The sequence below is a fragment of the Triturus cristatus genome, chromosome 1_1 (genome assembly GCF_964204655.1).
Source record: "Triturus cristatus chromosome 1_1, aTriCri1.1, whole genome shotgun sequence".
Lineage (NCBI taxonomy): Eukaryota > Metazoa > Chordata > Amphibia > Caudata > Salamandridae > Triturus > Triturus cristatus.
In genome coordinates, this window is record NC_140579.1 from 686315030 (window position 1) to 686338760 (window position 23731).

General features: G+C 46.1%; 2 protein-coding genes across 8 annotated transcripts in view; one reads left to right on the plus strand and one right to left on the minus strand.

The window, feature by feature from the left end:
- The window catches only part of LOC146870885 (syncytin-1-like), a 401244-nt gene that overhangs the window by 223624 nt on the left and 153889 nt on the right, over positions 1–23731 (plus strand). The window lies entirely within an intron of this gene.
- Positions 1–23731, minus strand: part of LOC146870886 (matrix metalloproteinase-14-like) — a 350496-nt gene that overhangs the window by 126984 nt on the left and 199781 nt on the right. For 3 of the 6 annotated variants that reach the window (XM_085647108.1, XM_085647105.1, XM_085647110.1), the window contains 2 exons: positions 9365–9480; positions 3203–8947 (listed from right to left, as the gene is read on the minus strand). In XM_085647108.1, coding sequence (XP_085503234.1) covers positions 8631–8947; positions 9365–9480 — 433 coding nt within the window. In that variant the 3' untranslated portion in view covers positions 3203–8630. Of the gene's footprint in view, positions 1–485; positions 3177–3202; positions 8948–9364; positions 9481–23731 lie in introns of those variants that run through there. The other 3 variants (XM_085647107.1, XM_085647109.1, XM_085647106.1) reach the window with 3 other exon arrangements.

Genomic DNA, 23731 nt, shown 5'->3' on the forward strand with positions numbered 1-23731 from the left:
GGCTCTTCAAACTCCTGTGATCCAAAGGGCTTCCTCGTAACCCACTGGGAAGGGTCCTTAAACTTTAAAATTGCAACCGCGACTCTCCCATTGAATTTTACGGCACCCGCAGTCTTATTTCCACACTGCACCTGTCCTCCGTGGGGTCCCTACTTACTCACCTTGGGTGGTTCCTTGGGGTCCCAGCGATTCTACATCCTCTAGACACGGTATTGACTCGAGTCGTGGTTCTTATACCACTATTTTAGCATATGGTTTGGTCTCCCCCTGGAGCCCACTGTGTATTAGTGCTACAGTATTGTGTGCTTTTGTGTTTATCTGTGTGTAGGAGATACTGTGAAGTATTTAGAGTGTGTTATAATTATAAATACATATTTTTATAACTACTTTGTGGTTCTCCTTTCATTTAACCAATACAATATGGTTCATTCTGGTAAAACAAGCTGCTTAACATTCCTTCAAGGCAAAGCCTGAAAGCTGCTCTCCACAGCTACCAATTGGATAGCTTTCTAAGGTTATCTTTGACCTCTTAAATCACCATAAGGGTTGTATGGACTGGTGCAAAGTGCCCACTTTAATTAATGGACAGCATATGCCAGGCCAACTTCTCACATGTGTGGAACATCTAAGTAATCTAATTAGGGATATACATGTATTCCCTTTCTTCTCAGGTGAGCGGCAACGGCCACCAGGCCCTTAGTGAATACTCTGGGAGCTGACTTAAGGCCAAAGGGCAGCACTTTGAATTAGTAAGAAACGTAGGAACTTCTTGTGCCTGTGGTTCACTGGATTGTGCAGGTAGGTGTCTAATTCTGTGGTTGCCTTGTAATCTCCATGTTGGAGTTGAGGGATAGAGTTGTCATTTTGTACCTCGATGTTCTTATGAACTTGTTTAGAAAGATGAGGTCTAGTATGGGCTGAAGTATTCTGGGTATTGCGAAGTATGTTGAGTAGACTCCTTGACTGATCTCTTTTACGGGTACCTTTTCTATTGCTTGTTCTATAGCAGTTCTTTTGTTTCCTTTTGAAGATAAGGCATTTTTTTTCTTTGTGTGGGTGTTGTGTTTTGGGCCATGCATTGGTGAGTGTTTTTCCAATTCTGTGCAATAGCTGAGTTGAATTACGTCGAGAATCCATCTGTATGATGTGACCTCATTCCACTCCAGGAAGAAGTCTCCTATTCTTCCCCCACAGGTATGTGTGGGTGTAGTTAAATTTTAGTGAGTCACTTGTTTGTTGTTGCTGCACCTTTTAAAGGCTGGCTTTGCCCCTCACGTGCCTGCAAAAAGGACTGTCACTGCGGCACGTGGAATTGCTACTGTTGTGTTGCTGTGTGCACCTGGCCGGTGTACTGTACGGTTTGATTTTATGCCACCGTTTGAAACCCTCCTCTTCCTGTCTGTCTTCTAATGGTATGGCTCCCTTTCTCTGTTCGCCCCTGAACTGCAGGGCCCCCATCAACTTGGTCAGTGTCATCTTTTTTGGTTTGCTGCAGTGTCTCATCTGCTGCATTACTGAACAGGTGTTCTTCATTGAAACGGGTCTTGATGATGTTGGCCTTTGCCTCAATTTTGAACCCCAAAATTCTTAGCCACACTTGGCGCCTTAAGGTTGTTCCTGTCAGCAGTTGTCTGGCTGCTGTATCTGCAGCATCCAGTGTGGACTTTAAGCATATATTGGCAATGTCACTTCCTTCTTCTGCAAGGGCATTTGCCCTCTTCTAGTATTGCTATGGCAGGTGTCTCATTAATTCTGCCATCTCCTCCCAGTTCTGACAGGCATACCTGTTCAGCAACGCAATGGAGTTCGCTGTGCGCCATTTTGTTTCTGCTCCTCTTCCAAACTTTCTTCCCACCATTTCTATCCTTTTACTTTCGCTATCCGGAGGTGGTTGATATATATGCTGTCTTCTTGAAAGTGACATTAATTATAGAATCTGCCACCACATTGCCCTGAATGTATGGTTGGTACTTAGAGGAATTTTGTATTTTTTCTCGACACTGCGAATCATTGACCTGTAGGTTACTGGCTCGTTGAACGCCTCTCTCCCCTGCTCCAAGATACTTGGGAGCATTGGAAGAAATTGACTTGTTTTGTGATCGTATCAGTCTCTCTGGTAGGAAACCTGTTTGTGACTTTTTGTCGTCCAATTGGACTCCATACCTTTCCACTGTCTTTTTAACCAGCTGATTGTACATGGTGATGTTGTCTGGAGGGGATGACCTTGATGGATAAATGTCAACAGTTTCCTCAGGTGAATCCGCCTCGACATTTTACCTCTGTTTTTCAATACCTTCCGACTCTTCAGTATCCTGGTACAGACCACCTTCTTCTTTTTCCTCATAGAAGATCTTGGCCTTACAAAAAGAAGCATTTCCTTACACAACCGCTGACGAGGCATTGGATATGTGCATTCAACAAGGTTGAGCCCACTGAGAAATGCTTTGTGCCATCTAGGACAAACTGAATGGAAGGATTACCTCTTTGCACCTGTATGTAATTCATTGTTGTCATATTGTCTGTATAAATTAACAGTACTTTGTTCTTTAATTCTTTCAGTATAGTTTTGAAAAGCTTAACCCTTTCGGTGCTCATGACGGAATGATTCCGTCATGAGCGCCGGTGCTCCTGTGATCATGACGGAACTATTCGGTTATGAGGACAGGGGCAGGAAATGCCTCTGCTGTAAACAGCAGAGGGAATTCCATTTTGTTTTTGTGCCTTGGGAGGTGGGAAAGAGCTTCCCCAACCTTCACAGTGACAGTGTATGAGCAGTCTGCCATATATGCATGACACCAAAACCAAGGCACAGCGACAGAACACGAGAGCAGAACTCTGTCCCCAAGACACGATATAAAAATATGAATGACATACCCACTGAAGCCCTTTCACACAGTGGTATGCTATCCATCCACAAATGCTCTTTGGCACCTCCTCAGCAGTAGAAAGCATTATAAAATTCAACCGCTATACAATATTTATTTAGAAATGCAAAAAGTGTATGTGTCCATTACCTCTCTGCGTTTATTTATGTTTCAGCAAACGGCCTTTGACTATAGTTTTCTGGAATTCATTTCTGGTATTGTTATTTAGCATTTATATAGCACCCAGTTGGTCATTAGTGCAGTCACGGTGGTCAACAAGCAGACTCTCCTTTCCCCAGCTCGCAAAATAAACTGAAAAAATAATGAAAATACCAGCATTGATATAAAAGTTTTATGTCTTTTTATTCAGTTCTCCAAAAAGATACAAAACATTTTCTTTAGAAGCTGCATATTTTGTTTCATTTCAAATCATTTACTCTCTAAAAAAAATGTACGAGCACTAACAGCTCCGAATTAACACTTCCCTCCCACCTCTCCACTGGCATCAGCACCCAAAAACCTTGTACAATGTATATATTTTCCCTTTTTATTTTACTCAAATAATTTTTTTAAAACACGTGCCAGGAGAGGGTTTTTTTTTTTTTAACCCGGAACCCTGACCTGCAAGGCTGGGGGATGTGCATGGAAAGTCTCTCTTGTAATAGAGAGGGCCTCGCTGATTCCTCCTTATCTATTAATATTTTTACAACAGAATTATAGTATTAAAAATATGGATGAAATAAAAAATAACAAAAAAGGCACTAAACCCGGAGGCGGCGAGCAAAAATGCTGGGCAACGTTTGGCACCTGTCTACCCCACCGATGCCTGGTACCTTTTGTAGGGCCGTGGGGAGTTTTGGAGTCCCCTCAACTACAATAGATTGTTTTTTTATTCTGTGGAAAACTGGACCAGATAGGCAGGTTTTTCTGCAAAGGAAGTGTGAAGCATTGAGCTTGAATATCAAAACACAAACAGCTAACTATTCTACTGTCATGGTGAGGAGAGTGGAACCTATAAATGATCTGAAAATTCATTAATGCCTCGCTTCTTGTATCACACATCCAGCTAAGGCACAGTGCTGCGGAGTCTCACGAGAAAACAGGTCTGAATCCAGTATGACCACGAGCAATCACTGTTGACAAAGTGTCAAAAGTTGATGCTATGGAAGAGAACAAGAGAAGATTTTTAGAGGAGATGTGATGACAGGGTCAGGCATGGCCCCGGTGGGTTATAAAAGCAGTGGAGGGCGGCTGGTTGTGCCTCTAACATAATAAGTAGGTACCTGTGTCGGAGAGAGTTACTGCTGGCGTTCTTCGGACGCAGGTGCATTTCTAGGACCTCTTGCTAGTGCTGCAGCCAGCAAAGGACAACCGTTCCAATGTGTTGTGTCCCAACTGAGAAAAGTATTTAACAGCACCTACTATAAACCTTTGTTCCCATTAAAAGCTCTTCGAGTTTCCATTGTCGGTGAGCCCCTCCGCTATTTGTGAATTCTTGCAATTTTATTATTGATAAATCCCTTTTAGCTGCGGCTTCTAGTGCCTACATTTAATACATCCATATTGGTTAAGGCTTCTAGCACCTCAACTATTTCTAGAATCCCACTGGCTGAGGCTCATTATTCAATTTTACTATTTAATCCGTAATAGTGGAGGCTTGTAGCAACTAAACAAAAGCTGCTTTCCCCTTGGCAAGAAACAACAAGACCTTAAATACAGCTAAACCCTAAATGGTCTTCAGGGACCTAGACAGAGGTTGCATACCTATCAGCTTACAATTATGGTGACAAAAAAAGCTCAGAGGACTGCATTCTTATTGTAATGTGAGGTTCATTGGATTTGCAGAAATCGAAAAATGGGGTTGGCCAGGTATGCAAAAAGAACTGGTAAAATCCACATCGGGGGTGCTATCTGGCACCTTTGCAAAAAATACAAACTTTATTGGCTGGGAAGTCTGACACCAATAAAAAACCAAAAGTCAATGTTCCTTTTTTCCCCCCAAATCTCTTTTGCAGTTTATTTTTGGGGATCCATTTTGGTTGATGTTTTCTTTGTCCAGCCTTTAGCCTTTTTCTGTGTATGTCAGGAGCGAACTCGTGACATAGATCAGGAGACTCAATCGAACAGCCAGGTCTTAAGTGCTCTCTATTAGAGCGCTTAAGACCTGGATGTTTGATTGAGTCACCTGATCCATCATGACCCTCAAGCGCCTGGATACCCTCTCCGGTGATTAGTCGTGCTATATAAATCCACTGATTGATTGATTCCTGCTACTTTTGCTATTTTAGGACATTAATTCCCCTCTCACGCCTTACTCCGAGCAACAGCTTAAGGGGAAGGGACTTTAAGAAACATATGGTCATTCAGATAGCAAAATGTAAAAAGAAAATGAAGAGTTTCATTTCGCACCTTTGACTGCAGGCCCAATAAATGGAGGACTGTAGAAAACATTCAGAGTAATGGTTATGTCGTGTTTACCCAATAATATGCATTAATGTCAATAAAGTGGCTATCTGTATATAATATAAAGTTAAAGCATTCTTTGGACCCTGCGAAGGTTATAGCCTAAAGCACTGGAAAAATTCCCATAAAGGAAGCAGGGATTTTAAGTGATAGAAGCAGTTGCTCTGGTCTTTGCCAACCATATGTGCCCTGATGTTTTCTGTTGTTTTAAACCACGCAGTGAATGCAGCGACCCATTACAAGTGTCCGGCACCACACAAGATAGATGAGCAGGTGAGGAAGAGTATGCATTCAGAGGACGGGCGGGGGGCTCGGTTTAGAGGGGCCAATATTATTTAAAATTAAGAGATTATCTAACACACTAGGTAGCTTTTATTGGGGTAAGGATCAAGATGTTGAAGAAAAATGAATGACCTCTTTCAGTCTGTGTCTAGAATATGAAAAAACGTGTACAAGAGTGTTCCTGCCTTCCCTTCTGTATTGTATTGTATCGCGTATTTATATAGCGCAAAAAAACTGTCACCCAAAGGGTATCCTGGCGCTTTGACTTTTTACCAACAACACGCGATGTTACAATATCCAGACAAATTAACCTGACCTAGGAAAAAGATGAGTTTTTAATCCTTTCCTAAAGGAGGAAAGATCCCCCATACTTCTCAGCGACAGAGGTAGGGAGTTCCAACATTTAGCTGCCACAAATCTAAAGGACCGTCCACCCATCCGGGCCCTCAAAACCTTCGGAACCACCAGTAGATAGGCTGACGATGATCGGAGAGAACGTGCGGGTACATACTACGCGAACATTTCCTGCAGCGGGACAGGGCCTTGCCCATGAATCGCCTTAAACACCAAACACAGTGCTTTAAAAACAATCCGCTGCGAGGTAGGCAACCAATGAAGGTCTGCCAGCGCCGTAGTGGAAGAATCAGAACGCCGCCGAGAAAGGGCCAACTTAGCAGCCATATTCTGCACTCGTTGCAGTTTACCCACCAAATTGGCGGGTGCTCCTAACAGCAATGCGTTGCAATAGTCCAACCTGCTCAATATAATGCCACGCACCACCTCTGGCCGAGCATGGACCGGTAGCAACGGAAGGATTTTCCATAGCATACGGAGCAGCGCCATACAAGTGGCCACAGTCTTGTTTACAAATACGTCTAGCTGAAGATTGGGCCCGAACATCACACCCAGGTTCCGGACGGAACCTGCTGCCGAAGGAGCATCCTGGGAGGAGGTGGGCCAGAAATCAAATGGCAGCGGACGGGGGACACGATCCATCGAGCAATGCAGTACCTCTGTTTTGGAGCTATTGAATTGCAGGGAGTTTTGCCTCAACCAATCTGCAGTTGCTGCCATGCAACGATGGAAGGTCTCCAGAGGCACCGCGTCCTTACCCTCGATAGAAAAATAAGCTGCGTGTCATCAGCGTAGTTAGTGACCGCAATGCCAAATGATTTAATCAAGTTCACCAGGGGCCGAAGATGAAGATTAAACAGAATGGGGCTGATGGCAGACCCTTGAGGAACACCCTGCCCAACCACCTTGATGTCAGACTGAAACGGTGGCAAGGCTACCACCTGACATCTGCCCCCAGATAAGAGACCAGCCACTCACGGGCCAAACCCGTCACTCCGATTTCCTCAAGTCTACTGACCAGGATGGCGTGGTTGACCGTATCGAACGCTGCCGACATGTCGAGCAGCACTAAAAAGGCTGCCCGTCCAATGTCGACTCGCGAACGAAGATCGTCCAGGACGGTCACCAAGGCGGACTCAGTACCACCGTGAGCTGGTCTGAAGCCAAACTGGGTCACGTCCAGACAGATGTTAGTCTCCATAAAACTGGACAGATGTTTAGTGACCAGTTTCTCCAGAATCTTAATGGGAAAAGGAAGCAGCGAAATGGGTCTATAGTTCGCTGGACAGGTGGGATCCAGTGTTTCTTTCTTCAGCAATGGGGAGACCACCGCGAGTTTCCAACTATCCGGAACTCGAGCCGTGGTAAGGGACTGCCAGCTTGAATCTTAAGCAAAAAAAAGTTATAAAGTTGAATTTGCTAAAAATACAACAAAACCTATTGCTGAACAGCCTAAAAACCAGAAGACGTCAGAATTTAATAGAAACCTATAAAATAAAAGTATGCCTCAAATGAAGATAATCCTGGCCTATAAACTTTGATCTTTGCGAGCTAGGTCAAAGGCTGCAGCCTCCCGGTTGCCTTCCATGGGAAGGCAGTCTCTTATGGCCACGGCTGGAGCTGACAATTTGCACTATATTTCCCTTAAAGGCAGAGCAACGTGAGAGAGGTAGTGCTGCCTACTGCAGAATCAGGAAAAGGGATAGACCCAATACAAAAGAGTGTAAAACCAAACACATCCACTACTCCCCTTCGCTCTGCTTTAACATTTCACCTCTATTCTAACAGTGATCGGATCTGTCCGTGGAGCAGTTTGCTTCATATTCAGCATGCTCTGGGTCTACAGTGTATGGTGAGAGATGTTTACTATGTAATGGTGTTCATAAAAAGGTAAAGTAACCCAGCCCTACAATATGGAGGGTGAAGGGGTTCGGGAACGATATGGCCCCACTTACAGTCAGGAAAGTTCTATATTAACACAAAGGAAGGCAGGCAGTGGCACCAATGCTACAACTACTAACCACATTCGGGTATCTAACTGCTCTCCATAGCCGACATGCCAGTACCCTCCCAACTCCTCCAATACATCACCCACTCTCTCCCAGGTGCACTTGGGTAGACAAATCAAAGCTTCTCCTCCTGACTTCCCCCTTCTTCGAGGTTATCTTCTTTTCAGTCATCAGCAGAAATGAGAAGGTAGGGTCTTTTGAGGGCAAAAAAAGAATTTTATAATCTTATTATTTTATTGAAATGTCTCCAGCTCCCACAAGGAGTTTGAATACTTTCTGAAGTGTGGAAAGCGCGCAGCACCCCACTGATGCACTAGATGAAGTGACGTTAATATAGGCTGCTGGAGGGGAACGTGGGTGGGGGTGTAGAGAACGTGGAAGCAAAAAGGGTGAGCCATTGTACGCAAGCAAACAATCTGATACAGGGAGAAAAGAGAGAGAAGGGCGTACGGTTTGTCACTTGTATAAGAGTAAACACAATGGAAAGGAATGAGGGTACCCCGTGCAACTCATCCCCACCCCAATACCCCCCCTAAAAATAAGTAAACACCCCACATTGTTCATTAAGCAGAGAGGGGGGGAATCCATCTACTCGTTTTGTCGATGCGCAGCACAGATGTCGGAATGTGCGCAGTGTCTGACCTGCCAAGGTAGAGTCTCAGACCTTGTCCAGCAGGGAGCGCTTGCAGTAGATGAGCTTCTTGGGGGTACCATGCCGCCGGAAGAGGAAGACGGTGATACCAAGAGCGCAGACGCAGATTAGAAGGAGCACTGGAACAACAATGGCGGCTGCACTGATGGAGCCTCCTTCCTCGTCTACTTCCACGATGACCACCTCCATCTCGTCTTCATCCTTACGAGGTGTGGGACAACCCATCCAGTCACGAAGCACGGACTTGGGGTAGCCGGGTTCAGATTTAAGCTGCTGGATGTTGAACTTCCAGTACTTGCTGCCTTTGTAGAAGTAGGTGAAGGCTGTGGAAGAAGAGATTCAAGAGGAAATATAGGATCATTCAAAACGGAGAATAAATAATAAGCCCAAATAAAGTTACAGAACACACAAGTAGTTCAATCTTGCAAGAGTAGCAGTTCCCAAGAGTAAAGGTTTCAAAGGGAGTTGGAGCCACGGGAGATCGACAACAGGAGAAAAAGGAGGGTGTTCCAAAAATACAATGTGCTGAAGCAGATACTGTTAATAGGGTACCACTGAAGGAGAGAACAAACAGTTGGCTCCGCAGCAAAGACCGAAATGCAATACAAAGGAGAAAATGCTGTAGTAGAATCAGAGTTCATATAAAGAGAAACAAGTGCACTGCAATTTATTGCACACATTGCTCAAACTCTCCACACGCATCTCCTTTGCATTCACCTTATCGCTGCCTTTTTCCTTACCTCCATCTGGCCCCATAAAGGCTGCTTTGGGAGAATCTGGAACTCCGTCCCACACACTGATGGGTTTTGGGCAATCGCTGTCCACTGCCCTCATCTCCTCATTAAATCGGTAATACCTGAAAGCATCAAAAACACCACTTACTGAGAGCTTCTTGCAATGTGACCAAGGACTCAGCTCCTTCCATGAATACATTCAGAGAGAAGAGGTGGGCTGTCCAAGGCTTTATTCATGCAACCAATCTGCTATTAGGAGCCCAAACACTGGACTGCTGGATGATGGACAGCTGGTGAACTTTTATTAGCCTCAAGCTGAAAAATTGTTGCTGCAGGTAAGTAACCGTTTCCTTTACCCACTGAGCTATATCTTTATTCTGTGGAAACAAAAAACGAATACTTTCTTCTAATAAAGCTTGAAAATGTTCTAGGACAGCTGATGAGAAGCTGAGGAACGCAAAACTATCCTACTGAAAAATGGGATTAACAGAACCTGTATGCATAAGCTCCAATCTGTCATGCAAATAAGTGCTAATCATGCGCTCTACTCCCCAGAGAACAAGCAGAGATGGGGGGGGGGGGGGAAAAAGTGTCAAAAATTGAATGGGTTAGATTGCCTATACAGGAGTAGCTAGGGATGCTCATCTGTAAGGCAATATACTGAATACAACCGGGGTTAAAAAACAAAAAGTCCTTTGTATTACTAGAGTTCACTTTCCCCAGGGCCCTGCCCTGCCTGAAAAGGGTTAATACTCATGAAATGTGCCTTGAACGCTATGCACGGGCTGTTTTTGCCCGTGCTCGAACAGTTACAGTCAATAGCAGCAGGAAATCCCATTTTGCTTTCAAGGCCTTCTACCACTTCAAAGGGTAATAAGGTATCACTTATCCTTCAGCTTACAAACCATCTGGAGCTGGTTTACTATGCCCGGGGTAGCTTGTCTTTCAATTAAATACTTCCCGCCTGTCCCCAAAATTCACAGGTCAAAATACACATCACCAACTTGAAAGGGTTGGGCGAATGCCTTTTTAACACAGTTATTGGTTAATGAACGCTCCTGTAATTAAGAATAAAAGCATGCGAGCTTAAGGCAAAGGTGACAGATGGTCCCTGCTTGAAGTTGTAGAATGGCAGAAAGAAAAGAGCAAGGCTTGCCTCCGCCTCTCCAGGCATAAAGGCGCCCATTTCACCCTGTCAATTACGTTGAAGGCTACCAGCGAGTATATGCACCTTCATCAAGAAGGTATTCAATGTGTGCAATCATCTGACATTTATTGGGATATCTGAATGCCAAACAAACTTTTGGGGTGGTCAACTGGAAACTATTGGTTCTCACTCACTACAGCCCTCAATGTCCCACAATCCACATTCTCACAGTCAATAATTCATAGATGGACGATTCTCACCATATTATTCAGAGATGAATACTTTGAAGGGCACCAGGTCGTGACTGGTTGGTGTAAAACATATCCCTGAGGACACCCACAAAAATCACTGTGCAAAATTCCACGTGAGAGTCTGCCAACCAGGTCGATGGCATTTTAGGATTGCCAGTTAGACGGGTACCATTGCTAAATGGCCAACTAATTTGATGCCTCCTAAGACAGCCAGTTGCCAAAAGTCATTCAAAGCTGGACCCCTGGCAGGTTACTGTTCCAATGTGCACACCTGTAGGGTTGCCATTCCAAGGCAGTTACCTGGAAGGCTAGGATTCCAAACCAGTCACCTGACAGGTTGCCATTCAAGAAGGGCAAATAGGAGAATGCTTTCCAAAATTGTGAGCAAAATGGATGTCAAAACACATGTGGTCATCTACCATGTTCAGCTAAAAGGATGAGATAAGGAGATGGTCAAATGTTTTGTCTTCCAAAACTGACCTGCTAAAATGGCACCCTGCAAAGGCAACCTGTTGAAAAATAGTCACTGCAAGGATTGAGGGATACAATTTCAAAACTGTAATCCAACAGACGCCATGCTCATAATGGATTGTTTAAGGATGCCAGTTGAGTATTGTCACTGCTCCCGAGTACAGCTGACACACTGTGATTGAAGGTCTCCTGCCGTCTTGGCGCCATGGCTATTCCAGCCAGGAAGGAGGAGGTGGATGACACTGGAGGTATCCTATAATTAGCGCAGCCCAGGAAAGCCACTCAGACACTTTTCGCAAACGACGAGGCGCCCCTGCGGGAGCAGACATGCCCGCTTCCTGGGACTGGAGGCATTCATTACAGGTCGGTCTTCAGTGCAAGTGACATCACGGGCCTAGAGTGTAGGCACCAACATGAGGAACGCTCATGTCCAGTGGCCATCAAGTGGGAAAAGCACCGGACGTGATAAACTCGTGGGTGCCTGCTGACAGACCTCTCATTAGAGGGAAAAGTGTGATGAGAACAGGTCTTATTTGTGCTCCATTTTAACCGTAAAATTCCTGCATTACCGACAATAGGGTTGTGGCACTTTACTTTAGCTATCTCAGAAAAAATAAACTCCCAAAACCTCTTAACCACTTTCCGAAATTACTGAATTCTAGATCAACTCCGCTTGTCAACATTCCCAAAGCGTTTTGGGCCATACAAATCGTTGGAACGAGGTAAAGAAATGCACTTAAAATGAACATAAGGCAGCTCTCTAGGATAAAGAGCGAGGAGTGAATAAGCGGTTATTGGCAGGGTGAGAGTAGTGACAGCAGAGGTGCTCTCACCAAATCAGCAAAGTACACACTCATCCCTTAGAGAGGATAGATACTAGTGGTGGGGAGCATCCTCCGTAGACTGGCATCAACAGTAGAAGATGCCCTCAGAAGGCAGTGTTCTCAACAGGGCAGGAGTCATTCGAAGTGCAAAGGAAGAAAGTGGGGGGCAGTAACAGATGTTTGCCCTGGCACGAATAGCTAGGTTTGCTCTCACTGTGGTTGGGAGTGGAATGCAGCAGGGGCACGCATTCCAGCATTAGCGGGAGATAGCTTGCGCACATTGGAAGGGCTCTAACAGCAAGTGGTGCTCTGTTGCAAAGTCATCCTGTGCCCTAGGCACCCCCCAACTTTTTGCTGACTGGAACTGGTGGTAACTGACTGACTGACCCTGGGCTCTGTCTAACCGGGCCTAGAGCCAGTGCCAAGCTGAAAAGGAACCCATTAGAATACAGTTAAAACACCCACCCAACATACACTAGGGCAAACTATGGTATGGTTGGGTACACCTGTAATTGGCATGACCTATCCCATAGACTCCTAGTATATAATAGGGCAGGGGATTGAAACTACCTAGAAGTCCCCAGTACCCTGGGGCATGGCAGTTTAGAGGCCAGCAGCTATTTCTGCACTTGCATGGGTGCACTGCTGAAGCCTGAGGTCAGTTTAAAAACAGCCCTGGGTGCCAGGACCGCTTTTAAAAAGTAAATTGTGCCCAAACTCGACTTTGGTGGTAGGGGCACTTAAAATGGATAACCTACAATGTTTTGGCATATTAGGGACCCCAGGGTCCCCCCTAGGTATCCCAGGGGTGGGGGGTCAGATATGTATAAGGTACACTCTTATAAAATGAGTTTGTATATGCCTGGGTAAAGTGAAATATCAAATTTAACTCCCCACATTGTGGTAAAGTGCTGCTCAAATTCGACTTTGATGCTAGAAGCACCGTGGAAGGAGGATCTGCAATATTTCTGCAGATTTAGAACCCCTAAAGTCTCCCCTGGTTGCACAGAGGGTGTGGGTCCTGTAGGTATTAGGGAAATACTTATAAAGGAATATGCTACTTACCAGTATGCATCTGTTCTTGGCATGTAGAGCTGCAGATCTACACACTATGCATAGATCGCCATCTGGTGTTGGGCCCGGATGTTTGCACTTATTTTTGTCTTGGAAAGTCCTTGGAAGTCACGAGGTAGGTGACTCGTCCTTTGGATTATAGTGCGCATGGGCATCGGCTCCATCCTCAGATTGTTTTTCGCCAGCAGGGAAATGATGGAGTTTTGTAAGAAACAGGAAAGATGCCCATGTATGCTGTATCTAAATAAGATAATACTGGAACAGATAAAGGTAGCCGGGGAGGCAGGTGGGCGTGTGTAGATCTGCAGCTCTACATGTCAAGAACAGATGCATACTGGTAAATAGCATATTCCGTTCGAGGCATATGAGCTGCAGATTACACACTATGCATAGATTGTATAGCAGTATCCCCTCCTAGCGGCGACCACCAGTATCTGTTGCAGTAGTTTGAAATAGTGTTTTGAGTACAGCTTGGCCCACACTAGCTTGTTGCTTAGTTTGCACATCTACACAATAGTGTTTTGTGAATGTGTGCGGTGTAGACCATGTAGCTGCTCTGCAGATATCATCTAAGGGAATGTTCCCTAAAAATGCCATTGAAGCCCTTATCTTTCGTGTAGAGTGGGCTTTAGGAGGAACAGATAATGTACGTTTTGCTTTGTGGTAGCAAATTTGTATGCATTTGACAATCCACCTAGCTATCCCAGATTTTGATATGGGGTTGCCCTTGTGTGGTGGTGAGAAAGACACGAATAGTTGTTTGGTCTTACGAAAAGGTTCTGTTCTCTCAATGTAGTAAAGTAGTGCTCTTTTAACATCTAAGGTGTGAAGAGCTCTTTCTGCGAGAAGAATAAGGGCAGCTACACAGATTGATTGAGGTGGAAGGACGAAATGACTTTAGGGAGGAATTTAGGATTAGTTCGGAGAACAACTTTATTACGATGCATCTGCAGAAAGGGTTCCTGAATGGTTAGTGCTTGTAGTTCGCTAACTCTTCGTAGAGAAGTAATGGCTATTAGGAAAGCAGTTTTCCATGTTAAGAATTGTAGCTCACATTTATGTAGAGGTTCAAATGGAGGCCCCATTAGTCTTGTGAGAACGATGTTTAAATTCCACACAGGTGAAGGTGGTACTCTGGGGAGAATTATTCTTTTGAGGCCTTCCATAAAGGCTTTTATGGCAGGTACTCTGAAAAGTGATAGATGTTGTCTATTTTGTAGATATGCTGCTATGGCAGTAAGATGCAGTCTAATAGACGTGTAGGTTAAGTTGCATCTTTGGAGGTGTAGTAAGTAGCCTATGATGTGTTGGATAGACACATCTAGGGGATTGGTATTGTTGTTATGACAATATATTACAAAACGTTTCCACTTGGCTGCATAGCATGCTCTAGTGGTAGGCTGTCTAGCTTCTTTAATGACGTTCATACAGTCTAGGGGAAGGTTAAGGTAACCGAATTCGAGGACCTCAGGAGCCAGATCGCCAGGTTGAGCTGAGCTGGGTCCGGGTGTTGGATCTCTCCATGGTTCTGGGTTAAGAGGCGTGGGGAGAGGTGTAACTTCTGGTGCGGAACTACGGAGAGTTCCAGCAATGTGGTGTACCACGGTTGTCTGGCCCAAGTTGGAGCAACTAGAATGAGCGTTAAGGAATGGTGCTGTAGTTTGCGCACCACTAGTGGAATGAGTGGGAGAGGCGGAAAAGCGTACGCAAATCTGCCTGACCAGTTCATCCATATCGCATTGCCTTTGGACAATGGGTGTGGATATCTGGCGGCGAAGCTTGGGCATTTAGCGTTTTCGTGGGTGGCGAAGAGGTCTATCTGTGGTTGCCACCACATTTGAAACAAGCATTGGCATAGCCAATAGGTCTCACCTTTGGGACCTTATAAGTGTTTAGCCATGCAACAGTTGATGTTGCACCAAGGATATTGTGTTGCATAACTAAATACTTAGAAGGTCCCAAAAGTGAGACCTATTGGCTATGGCAATGCTTGTTCTACCTGCTTCCAATCCAAAGTTAGCACTTATTGAATGTAATAAGGCAACCTATTGTAAGTCCCAGGGAGATGTAAGCCTTACAATAGTAAAAAAACAATTGTAGGTTTTTTTCACTACCAGGACATGTAAAACATAATCCCACATGTCCTACTTTTTAAATACCCTGCACCCTGGCCTAGGAGCTTTTAGAGCCTACCTTAGGGGTGACTAATAAGTATTGAAATGTAAGGTTTAGGCTTGACACAATGAATATTTTGCCAGGTTGAAACAGAAGTTTAAAACTTGACTACAGGTTGCAGTGGCAGGCTTGCGACATGCTTTAAAGGACTACTTTAGTGGGTGGCACAATGAGTACTGTACGCCTAGTAGTAGCATTACATTTTAAGACCTTGAGTACGTGTAGTACCATTTACGAGGGACCTGTAAGTAAATTTAATGTGCCAATAAGGTGTAGGCCAATTTTAGCATGTTTTAGGGAGAGAGCACAAGCACTTTTGTCTGAAGACCAACAAAAACTATTTCAGCAGAGCAGGAGGGGGGAAGGCGAAAAGTTTGGGGGTGAACCTGTAGGGAGGGCCAGGTCCAACATTCTTAGACTCTGTTGAGTAGCTTGGTCGAACAGTCAAGTCCTAGTTGAAATGTGATGGTGAGAAGGTTGTGCTGTCTGTAATTGAACAACAACACATGAACAATTCTACTTCTTTGTGGGGGCACATTTAGTATCTAGACTACCGAGGGTGCATTCATGCCACAACAGGTGGTGTCTAATGTTACCAGGAACGCAATGAACAAAGCAAACATTGGCATAGTGAGGGAATGTGGTAACCACATAAATTCATCACTCAGGTCACCTTCTTTTGTGGAAGACGGTTCTTGAACAGCCACCCTCTGATTTGCTAGTAGAAAGGGTCTCCTGGTGCTCCCTGTCCATGCCCATGAATGCCTCTGGATTCCTTGAGTTGCTTGTCCCTTCCATGCAGGTAAACTTACCAGCAGCCGCCCAGGTGAGCAGAGCTTTAGAACAGCATTAGATTACAACTTAGCAAGAAACAGGCAATAAACGCAGCCCCACATTCAGGAAGCACAACTGATGGAGGTCTGAATGGATGCAGATTTTCCAGTTGATGGGGAGAGGTTCCCGTCTATATGCACAGTTTTTGTCAGAGAAGCAGCACTCTGCCAGTCTAACCTAGAACAATTTTAAAGTTTAACATCTATTCAGTCAGTTGGGGGCAGGGTTTCCCTCATGACGGGGGTGCTGAGTAGAGCAGGTTTCGCACTGCTCTCACAAAGCACTCACCAGTAAAGTGCACTCCCCAGAACATGCTCCATCAGAGAGGCCTTGGGGACAGAGGAGCAAGAAGGAGGAAGTAGTGACTGGCTCTGGACAGTGGTGCTTTTCACTCTTTGTGCAATTAATTGCATGTTCTCTTTACAATGGTCGATTGATCGATTGATCGGCCATCCTTTGCGCAGTTCAGTGGCAAGAAACAATCTCCGTACGAAGTAGGTGACAGAAAGCCATGTACGAGCAAGTGCTTTGTAATTACACAGATAATGTGAAGCAGAAATGCAGGGTTCCCCCCCCTCACTGGCAGCAACAATCATCAAAACAACGCTCTGATGCACAGAAATCTATAGGGTTTATAAACAAACCAATCATTGCTACTGATGGAAATGCTGCAGACAATTCTTACGGAGACATAAACCATCTTTCACTGTGGGGTTTTTTGTTTTACGAAAATCAATGTTCGTAACAAACTAGTGTATCATTTTAGAAATGCAATCCACAAATGTCGATACTGGCGGGTCCATGCGGCCCGCAAAGGCCAATAAGCATTGGCCACGAAAGTCATCGCGATCACGATTGCTGTGAAAGCGAAAGTGATCGCGATGACGTGCTAAAACACGCAAGGGATGCGCGCGGAAGCGCGCGTGCTTGTTGTGCGTTCTAGCAAGCTGGCTAAAAAGCTGGGGGGGGGGGAAAATGTTACTGCCGGCCACAGCTTGTGTGCGCCCGCGCACATGCACTGCGAGCTGTAGCCGGCGGTAGCATTTTGGAAGCCCTCTCTTACTAAAGTCTCTCCGAGCAGCGCATGCGCGCTGACTCAGCGAGACCTAAAAACGGTTGAAGAACTTGCGGATGAAGTTCCCACTCGTGGATCTGTTGTGTTTGACGGCTCAACAGATTGGCTATGGTGTTTTGGACTCCTGGGACATGTTGGGCTAGGAGAAACATTTTCTGAGGTATAGCCCACCTCCATATGTTCTGTGCTAGCTGAGAGAGCTGCAGAGAGTGTGTCCCGCCTTGTTTTTGTATGTAGTACATGGCTGTTATGTTGTCCATGTGGACGAAGACAGCTTTGCCTGATATGTGTTTTTGAAATGCTTTTAAGGCTAGGAATATGGCTAGTAACTCCAGGTGGTTGATGTGGAGTAGCTTTGGTTGAGGTGTCCACCTGCCCTGCATGGTGTGATGTAGTAGGTGAGCTCCCCAGCCGGAGAACGATGCGTCCGCCGTCGTAACTATTTGAGGAATCGGCTCTTGGAACGGTCGCCCTTTGGAAAGGTTCTTGGTGTTGCACCACTGCAGAGAGCGATGAGTACGACCGTCTACCAACACCAGATCTGGTAACTGACCTTGAGCCTGGTTCCATTGGCGTGCTAAGCACTCTTGGAGAGGATGCATCTGGAGTCTTGCATGAGGCACTATGAATATGCAAGAGGCCATCATCCCTATGAGTTGCATGAACACTCGAGCTGGAAGAGAGTGTTGCGGTTGGAATTAGGTGAGAAGAGTTTGCATGCTTGCTATCCTGGCGGGACTGGGATAGGCTAGCGCCCTTGAGGTGTCTATTGTGGCACCGAGGTATTGTGTGTGGGACGGTTGCAGAAGGGACTTGGCGTGGTTTACTGTGAACCCCAGGTCGTGAAGTTGTTGAATAGTGGTGTGAGTGTGTTGTACACACCGATTGTATGAGCTGGCTTTTATGAGCCAGTCGTCAAGATATGGAAAGACGTGTATGTTCTGTCTTCTTAGGTGTGCTGCCACCACCGGTAGGCACTTGGTAAACACTCGTGGTGCTGTGGTGGCTCCGAATGGGAGTACTTTGAATTGATAGTGCTGACCGTCCATTACGAATCTGAGATATTTCCTGTGAGCGTTGTGAATGGGAATGTGGAAATAGGCATCCTTGAGGTCTAGGGTAGCAAGGAAGTCGCCCTGTGAAAGCAGAGGAAGTACCTGCTGGAGTGTGACCATGTGGAAATGGTCTGAGTGTATGTATAGATTTAGGGGTCTGAGGTCTAGAATAGGCCTTAGAGAGCCGTCCTTTTTTGGTATGAGAAAATACAGGGAGAAAACTCCTTTGTTTTGTTGGTGCAGGGGAACTGGTTCTATTGCACTTTTTTGGAGGAGGGAGATTACCTCCTGCTTTAGCAGTAACAAATGTTCTTGTGACATTGGACACTGTTTGGATGGTATGTTTGGGGGGGTAGATGTTAGTTTGAGACAGTAGCCTGATTGAATTATCTGTTGCACCCACCTGTCTGAAGTGATGTTGGCCCAGACAGGAATGAATTGTTGGAGTCTTCCCCCGACTGGAGTAGAATGGTCTGGGGGAAGTGGAGGGAAGTCATTGGGTGGGGGTGGAGGCAGAGCGGGAGTTGTTGGTTTTGCCTCTGCCTTTGTTGTTGTTCCCCCTGTAACCACCTCTTTGGTAACCTATAGTAAAGGTGGATTGGGTGGGAGCCTTGTAAGAAGTGGAGGGGCTATCCGAGGAGTAGCCTCTGTGGGTGCTTCTGAAGGATGAGCGACGAAAGGAACGTCTGGGAGCTTGCGACTGCAAGGCTCCCATAGATTTGGCTGTGTCGATATCCTTCTTCATTTTTGCAAGGGATACATCCACATTAGGGCCAAATAGGTGTTGCTCATCGAATGGCTGATTGAGTATGGAACTCTGGACTTCAGGTTTGAAACCTGAAATGCGTAGCCAGGCATGCCTACACAGAACGACACTGATGTTTATTGCCCTTGAGGCGGTATCTGCTACATCTAAGGCACAACGGATGGAGGTGTTAGTGATGGTTTTACCTTCCTGTATGAGTTCATTGGCCTATTTTTATACCTGTCTGGGAGGTGCTGCATTATGGACTCAAGCTCATCATAATGTGCCCTGTCATACCTAGCTAACAGCGCTTGGGTATTGGCAATGCGCCATATGTTTGCCGCCTGTGACGCCGTTCGTTTGCCATAGGCGTCCAGGAGTTTAGATTCCTTATCTGGTGGTGGTGCGTCACCTGATGATTGGGAATTGGCTCTTTTTCGTGCATTGGAGATTACAAGGGAGTCTAGAGGTGCAGGCCTTTAATGTAGGCTGGATCAGAAAGGGCAGTCTTATACTTTTTCTCTATTCTAGGGTTGATGACTCGAGCCCTGACCGGGTCTTTAAAGACCTCTAGTGCATGCTTAATGACCCCTTTAAGCATGGGTAAAATTGAGGTGGACCTTTGTGTGGTGTCACAAGTGTCCATGAGAAAATCTTCCTCCACGGGGTCTGTGTGTAGGGCAACCCCGTGGTACTGGGCAGCTCTGTGGAGGAGCTGGTTGAAGCCGAGAGTGTCCTCTGGAGGGGAAGGCCTGGAGGGATAGATGTCCTCTTGTGGGGTGTAAGGGACGTCTGGGATACGATATTCATCCCAGGGGTGTGGGGAGCCAGTAGGAGTAGGGTCCCCTAGTGGTTGATTGTCCGCACCTCCCCTTGCATCATCTGAGGTGTTGTCATAATCATCATCATCTACTTAAGTAGGTGATGGTGTAGGAGAGCGGTGTGGTGGGGGAGGAGGAGGAGGAGGAGGAAGAGGAAGAGGAGAAGGGATCCTTAATGGAGAGGTAGCAAAGTCTCTCTTTTTAGGTGGTGGAGCCGGTGCAGGCATATCTAGCGGTCTCTTCTTGATGCTAAGCATTAAGTGACCAGTCTTAGGATCCTTCACAAGAGATTTTTGGGTAGGATCTGGGCGAAACAGTTCTGTGGGAGGCAGATCCTTCGGTGCCGACGGTGTTGGTGCCGTAGGCTTTTTCGGCACTGACTCAGTAACGTTTCTGGGTTTGGAACCGTGCGGTTTTGCAGTGGCTTTGGCCGATGGAACCTGTTTCCATCGGCCAAAGGCCCTTTGGTGGCAGTTTTTTGGTCGGCTCCAAGTGTGTTGTCGGTGTCTAGGAGCCGGTGCCAGTCTTCGACGCCGAGTGCTTGGATGTCGAAACTGCGGTCGGTGTGGATGAGGAAGAGGATGACTTCTTTTTTGGTGCATGTGTATGTTTTTCGGCACCGAGGGTAGACTGACTCGAGCCCAAATCACCTGAAGGCATAGTAGGCTTCTTTACTGGGCCCGAAGGCGGGGCATGGGAAGCAGTCTATTGGTGTGCACCTGGGCCTGAAGGTGAAGGTGGGACCGAAGCCTTTTTAGATGGTGTCGAGGGGGGGTTGGGGTCGAGGTCGAGGTCGACGTCTGTACTCACGGCCCTCTGTGCTGGAGTAATGTCCTCGACGTCGGAGTCATCTGCTTCGGAGGCGCTGAGGAGGCCTTCCTCGACCCGCCCCTGCTCTGGCAAATCGACGCCCTCTTGGAAGATGTCGTCAGGGATCGAAGATGACGAGCGAGCCATAGTTCTTCTAGCTAGTCGGTGCCAAATCGTCTTCTTGGAGCGGAAGGAGGCGCAAGCTGGACAGTCTCTGGCCTCGTGCTCCGGTGAGAGGCAGAGGTTGCACACTTCATGCAGGTCGGTGTGGGGAAACTTCGACCCACATCGAGGACACTTCTTGAATGGCGCCCTTTCCATGATCCAGAAGATGAGGCCCAGGTAGGCCCGAAGGCCTTCGTTGACGACCGGAATCGAAGACTTCGAAGTTGTTGAGAGTCGCGTGGAATGGGAAAACGCGATTGAGACAATACTGTCGAAAAGGGAAGGATTGCGCGTCGAAAGAGAAAACTGGTAACGATTCCGAACCGGAGCGCCAGAAACCCATCCGAGCCAGATGGCGGAAAAAAACAATCTGAGGATGGAGCCGATGCCCATGCGCACTATGATCCAAAGGAGGAGTCACCTACCTCGTGACTTCCAAAGACTTTCCAAGACAAAAACAAGTGCAAACATCCGAGCCCAACACCAGATGGCGATCTATGCATAGTGTGTAATCTGCAGCTCATATGCCTCGAAAATATGTTTTTATAAGCCATGGTGCTAGAAAACTGGCCCAAGTCATTATTCCCCATTGCAAATCCCAGGCCCTATAGGTTAACACGGCAGGAAGTTATTAAATAATAACAACTAATAGGAAGGACCGAGAGCCACCATTCAAAGACTTATTAGAATAGTAGTGCTAAATCCAACAATATCATATTGTTGAATTTCTCCTAAAATGTACATACAAGAAGTTATAAGACTTTCAAGTTTGTAGTTCCAAATTCAGCCTTCCAGTGGTCTGCCCTGATTGGTCAGAGTTAAGTGGATTAGCCAGGCTGCCTTGAAGAGGTGATAAAGAGCCCCTGGGGTTACCAACTCTGCTGGGAGGGCAGTGTGCTGTTCCATAGGAATGCCAGGCCAGGGGTTGGAGTCGTAAACCATGCTCTTCAAAGGCAGAGGGGAGGCCTGGGTGTCAGTTTCACTTTTACACTCTTGACCCAGAGTCAGGGCTAGGCTTAAGGAAGGTATGTGCAGATGGTAGTGGGAGAGTCTAGGGAAATAAGCGATCCCTGGGGGGGTGTTTAGCCAGGTCTTAACTCTCTGCTGGAAATTCAGCCATTATGGATTTGGAAGATTTGATGCACTCTGGGACAACATGATGCCACACTCTACAGGAAGTGGGCATCGCCTTGAGGAGTTACCCTGCTCTCATTGGTCAGGAATGACCTGCTGCTCCACCCAGAGAATTTTGAATACGTATCTGAGAGGGGCAGAGCCTTCCAGATCTGCTGCTAGAAACTTACTGAAGCAAGAAGTGCCCTGCTGAGAAGGTTTGCTGTGCAAAGATTTCTAAGGCCTGACCTCTGAAGACTGCACCAACTGAAACTACAGCCCTGTGGATTGCCTTGCTGAAAAAGGACTAAAGAGTGGAATCCCTGCAAGCTACAGGTTAACAGCGCCCACATGGACAGTCCCACAAAGAATTCCCAGCCTGAAGTACCAGTGGGTTTTGTTCAAGTGGATTGTGGAATTGAAGTTTCACACTTTCAAGGACCCTCGTGGAGATTCCAGAACCTTGGATTGTGTGTTGGATACTTTGGGATCCGCAAGCAGAACTTCAGGAAGGAGTTCTAACTGGATCCCGCCTGCTGAAGAAGGCGGCACTGCACAGTGGTGAGAAAAGTCTTCATAAGAATTTCTAAAGGTGTGTCCCTGTCAGAGAAAACAAAATGACTAAAAGGGGCACTGTTGGTTTCTAAGCACTAGAAAGTGACTATCTTTAAAAATTCATATCTCTGGTTCCCTACAGTGGATGTTCTTTTGGTGTCATTTAAAATGATAAAAATATTACCTATTTTTATAAATTGGTGTTGGATTTTTATTTTGTGTTGTGTCTTAATTATTTACTGAAATGGTGTTTTTAAATGCTTTACATACCAGTCTTTGAAGTTAAGCCTGTCTGCTCGCAGCCACGTTACCAAGGGTTGAGCATAGGAATGATTTTCTAAGACCTATGCTGGGTCCTGCCATGTGTTAGTGGCCTTATTGCCAGTGGCAGACCTACATTTGCCCCTACCAATAACCCACTTTCCAACATGCTCTAACTGGTGTGGGGCGACTAAGAGAAGGGGGAATTCTCAGCACTGGGCAGGCATTGGCAGCAATGGATGTTCTAACCAGACTGGAGAGCAATGCGATATAGATTCCCGAGGCACACTCCATTTTTAAATACACTTAGCTTGACCGAGTTATTGTCCATTTTCAGCTTCAACCAAGCTTCTGCAGCCTTCATGACACACAGGCACATTCAGTTTGAGTATCAGCAGAATAGGAGAAGTGAGACTGGCCAAGATGTCCGGAATATCTACATCTCCGGGTCACCTGGTAGACACATTGAGATGGAGAGATTGTACAAGCAAGAGGTGACTCATGACAGCATTTTTCCACCAAGTTTCTGCCTTGCTCTTCACTCATAATCGTCCAGATTAAGCAGTAGTCAATTTGTTATATAAACACTAATATTTGACCATTAAGGTCTGAGAGGCTTTTTGTGAGAAAGTGGCATCTTTCTTGCATGGTATGCCCCCACTTTTTGCTGAATTGCTGAATGTACTTTGACTGAGTGTGCCCTGGGCTCCAGCCAATCAGGTACCCAGGGCCTATGTTCCTTCCCTAAAAGCTGTGCTGAAACCTAAACCCAAATTGGTAAACCCTGGCCACATGTCAGCTCCTGGTAAATGGTATACTAGTTACCCAGGGAAGCCCTCTAAGGGCTGCAGCACCTATTGTGCCACCCTTAGAGGCCCTGTATCCTGACCCACACACACTGCCCTTGCAGGATGAGTGTCTGGGTACAAGACAAAACAGAGAGTCGACATGGCACACCTCCCTGTGTGCCATGCCCACAACACACTGCCCTGGCATA